At 36.6% G+C, this 5000-nt stretch overlaps 1 protein-coding gene across 1 annotated transcript; it reads left to right on the top strand.

The window, feature by feature from the left end:
• Nucleotides 1–215: 215 nt before the first annotated feature.
• Nucleotides 216–1178, top strand: LOC101546516 (olfactory receptor 10AG1-like). The gene has a single exon (XM_004621720.2). It carries the CDS (start codon nucleotides 216–218, stop codon nucleotides 1176–1178), a length of 963 nt encoding a protein of 320 aa, XP_004621777.2.
• The last annotated feature ends 3822 nt before the right edge of the window (nucleotides 1179–5000 follow it).

Consider the following 5000-nt stretch of genomic DNA (forward strand, 5'->3'; position numbering starts at 1 on the left):
TAGAAAAATGGCATAAGATGCCTTTGTTACATTTCAATATTGTGTTTTGGTCTTATAGGGTATTGAACTTGAAATTTATAACAAAAAATAGATAACAAACTTGGAAAAATGTCCATTGTTAGCACATTAAAACTCATGTATTTAGTGTGTCACATTCTACATCCTGGCACAGAGGATTAACGTCACTTCAAAGAATTCAAATACTTTTGTCATACATGGAACCCACAGGACAATATTCAGCGTGGGAAAACGTTTCGACTGTGGTGGATTTCATTTTTCTTGATTTTTCAGATGATCCTGAACTTCAGAGATTTCTTTTTGGGGTGATTTTGATTATGTACATCACAATTTTGATGGGAAATAGTCTCATTATTATAATAACCAAAGTTGACGCTTCCCTCCGGTCCCCCATGTATTTTTTCCTCGGCAATTTTTCCATTTTGGAAATGTGTTATGTATCAGTGACTGCTCCCAGATTATTAGCAGATCTTCATAGACAAAACAGAAGCATTTCCTTTGTGACCTGTGCTGTTCAAATGTATTTCTTCCTGATCTTTGGAGCTACCGAGTGCTTAATTCTCACCGTCATGGCTTATGACAGGTATGTGGCCATTTGCAACCCCTTGCTCTACCATCTCATCATGAACAATCGACTGTGCCTTCAACTGGCAACTGTGTGTTGGGTCAGTCCCATTCCAGTACATGCTGGGTTCACCTATCACGTGTTTTCTCTGTCCTTCTGTGGTTCAAACCAGCTGAATCATTTCTTCTGTGACGTACCACCAGTAATTCAGCGAGCCTGTGGGGACATATTTATGACTCAGCTGCTGATTTATATAATTGCTCTTCTTGTCGTCACCATTCCCTTTATACTGATACTGGGCTCATATGTGAATATTATCTCCACTATCCTGAAATTGCCATCAGCTACTGGGAGAGCCAAGGCTTTCTCGACTTGCTCTTCTCATCTGACCATTGTGATTTTATTCTTTGGATCAGGCATCACTGTATACTTAAAGCCAATATCCAGACCCACCAAGGAGTTGGATAAGATATTTTCTCTTATATATACCATTGTCATACCCATGTTTAATCCCTTGATATATTGTCTGAGAAACAAAGATGTTTTGGTGGCACTGAGGAAATTTCTACTGAAATGCAATGACTCAAAGACATAACATTTTGTAACAATTTTGCTTATTTTTCTATTTCTACTTAATTAATACTCATAAGTATATGTCTTAATTAAGTTATCTTATATTTTAGCTCACTTAAAATAAATTCTTTTGTCAGTTCTTTTTGGGTCACACCTGCAAATGCACAGGGGTCAGATGTTACTCCTGGCTCTGCACTCAGGAATTACTCCTGGCGGTGCTCAAGGAAACATATGGAATGCTGGTGTTCAAACCTAGGTTGGCCAAGTGCAAGGAAAATGCCCTACCCGCTATACTATTGCTCCAGCCCCTCAGTTGTCAGTTTTAAGAAATTATCTTATCCCAAATTTCAAACCAACGTACGGATATATTTAGAATAATTTGGAATCATTAGTGGTGCTCTTACTCTTAAGATCCCAGAATTGTTTTTAAATTATGTTCTGTACAAATTATTTTTATTCATTTTTAGATATTTGTTCAAAACAAATGTATGAAAAATATTATACTATGCATAAAAGTAGTGATAACATTGAAGTAACTGCTAATGAAGATTTTTCAAGGACTCATTACTAATAGTTCTATGATTGTATGAGGTAAGCTGATATAAAGAGAGATAAGAATGAAAAACAACAACATGAAGCATAAATCATACTTTCATTGTAATGTTGAACCTACAGCAATAGGACAATGGGTTGTTGTTTGCCTTGTTCTAGTCTGACCTGGGTTCCTTCTCTGGCATTTGGTCTTCTGAGAATTAGCCCTGACCGCCAGTGGGTGTTGCTTACTTATTCTTTGTAATACATTTGTTTGTTATCTATTTGTTATCTATTCTTTGTAATAAATTTCAAGTCCAAAACACCATTTTCTTTTTGTCATTTGCACATGTCATTTCCTAAAGATAAATTTAAATATGCTAAATCTAGTATGGTTTCTTAGTTACAGAATCCAGACTTTTCATTTATTACCATTTCATTTCACTTTACTGCATTCCACAGAAACAGGCTTGTAATTTTTTTCTGCTGGTGTTAAATATGAAAGGATATAAATTAGAAAGGATATGAAAAATAAAAATATAAATATAAAAAAAGCATTAGGAAGGATATAAATCCAGAGGTGTCAGCTATTTAGGTAATGTTTAAATGTGTTATACACAGTATAGCAAAATTTAAAATATCACAATAATTTGTAAAATGCCACCTCTGGTAAGGCAGAAAAAAATAAGGAAAAGATGAGGACTAAGTACATAATATAGTATCAAAGAATGCTAAAACGTTGAGAACATTTATAGATAGGCAAATAGATTTTAGATATCTATATGGATAAAATATAGATAGCAGATTTTATAAATATAGAAATACATGGATCTTGTTTCCAGGTCTCCTTGAACCTAGGGCTAAGGTCACAAAGTTCTGCTTACCTGGGTTTGAGGGGCTTCACTCGTGTGTGAGGTTTGGCCCAAGAGAGCAACCTGGAGGGTGGCAGTGGCTAGGTAGTGGATCATAAAACCTAAAAGCCTCCATCCCTCTCGGAGAGCCTGGCAAGCTACCGAGAGTATCTCGCCCTCACAGCAGAGCCTAGCAAGCTACCTGCCCCGTATTTGATATGCCAACAACAGTAACAATTGGCCTCATTCACCTGTCACCGAAAGAGCCCCCAGTGTTAAGAAAGATGAGCAAAGAGAGGCTGAAAAAAATCTCGGGGATGAACTAGACTGCCAAAACGAAGAAAGACTAAAATGATTGTCTGTACTTTCAACGCACAGACACTGGCATCAGAAGCATCCATCGAGGACATGATGGTGCAAGCGCAGAAGATCAAGTACGACATCACTGGTCTGACTGAAACGAGGAGACATCAATCACATCATGCCATTTTCGACACTGGAGAATTGTTCCTTGGAACATGCAACAACAGAGGCGCTGGTGGTGTTGGTGTCCTTGTCAACACGAACCTCGCCATGAGCATCGATTCATTCGAATGCCTAACAACCCGAATTGGACGATTACGCTTGAATAGATGTGGCTCACTGCCTGCAGTCTCTATCTTCATCATCTATGCATCAACTTCCAACTACGATGAAGAAGAAATGGAAAGGTTCTACATGGAACCGGAGAAGTTCAGATGCCACTCTGTCTAAAGTTCATCGACTTAAAGAAGGCCTTGTATTCTGTTGAGACTGAAACAGGACTTCAGAAGACCTTGTGGCCACCCACCAACTAGATGGTCAGATTTCTTCGTCAAATCCCAGAATAAACGATTTGAGTCTCTTCCTGTGCCTGGAGCAAGCAGATATCATTGGGCTGCACTAGCACGGGACAGAGACAAATGGAGACGTTACTGGCGCCCACTCGAGCAAATCGAAGATCAAAAGGACTACAAGTGAAACAAATGATATATGTAAGCAAATATATTTTTGTATCTTCCTCTACTATATAAGCACACATAGAGTGACACAAACTCACAGAAATGATAGTAGACAAAATTACATCTAGCTGAATTATATCGTCTATACTTGGATCAACATTTTTGCATACAAATAAGAATCTGTAGATTTAGAAGAAAGTCATACTCAGTGAAACTATGAGTATTTAAGGGCTTGTTACTTAGACATCAATTTAGATTTATATGCTTTTATATTTATTTTGATTCTAGTAATTAAAGTACAGTTGCATAGTAATTTCACTTGTTTCAAGTTGCATTTATTTTTTTTATTTATTTTTCTTTTGCTTTTTGGGTCACACCCAGCGATGCTCAGGGGTTACTCCTGGCTTTGCACTCAGGAATTTCTCCTGGCGGTGCTTGAGGGACCATATGGGATGCCGGGGATCGAACCCGGGTTGGCCGCATGCAAGGCAAATGCCCTACCCGCTGTGCTATCGCTCCGGCCCTCAAGTTGCATTTAATAGTGATAATGACAGTGGGTATTTTAGTGTTTAGTTAATGTCTGTATGCTCTTTTTGGTAAAATAATAAAGTTTTTCTATATATTTAGCTATGTATTTATTTTTAGTATATTGGGTTCTGAAGATAATACATATCCATTTGTATTGATATTGCATATCCATATCTATGGATTAGCAAATATTCGTCATCTTTGTTTCAATAATTTTATGAGCAATGGCAATTTACAAATAAAGTAAATTTTGACGAAGTCAAATGTACAACCACCGATTTTATCCATTGTGCCAAAGATAAATATATAAGAAACTGTGTCTAATTTCAGGTTGCAGCGAGTTTTTTCCTATGTCTTTTATTGTAATTCTATAGATTAATATTCTATCATTTTTAAGTAAGTTAAAATAATTTTATTTAGGAAATATGATTAAAAAAAACAGTTCCCAAAATAGAGCAATAACACGCTCCAATTTATAATGGTCATGTGCTTCCAGAATGAAGTGCTTAGACTAATTTTTATAGCAATAAACCAAGAAATAAATTGACAATAAACATGAAATAATACTTTGTTAAATATATATAGAGAGAGATTTTTAAAAAAGCTCATGGAAACTGTCCCATCCATTTTGATTAGGATAATGTATATTGGGACAAAATGATATATCATTAGCATAGAACAGCAAAACAAACAAATGAATAAGAAACAACCAGAGGGACTGGATAGATAGTATAGGTGCTAAGGTCCATGCCTTTCAAGCAGCCGAAACCAGATTCCATGTCCAGCACAATATATGGTCTACAAGCACTGCTAGCTAGGATCACTCGATGTTCAGAATGGCAACCCCAGAAACTCTATTCCAAGTGCTCAACTTCATTAAAATCACTTTAAAAACTCAGCTAAAATTGTCCATGCAATGAACACAGATTCAGAAGTAATCCCTGAGCACTGCCA

This window comes from Sorex araneus, chromosome 6 (genome assembly GCF_027595985.1).
Source record: "Sorex araneus isolate mSorAra2 chromosome 6, mSorAra2.pri, whole genome shotgun sequence".
Taxonomy (NCBI): domain Eukaryota; kingdom Metazoa; phylum Chordata; class Mammalia; order Eulipotyphla; family Soricidae; genus Sorex; species Sorex araneus.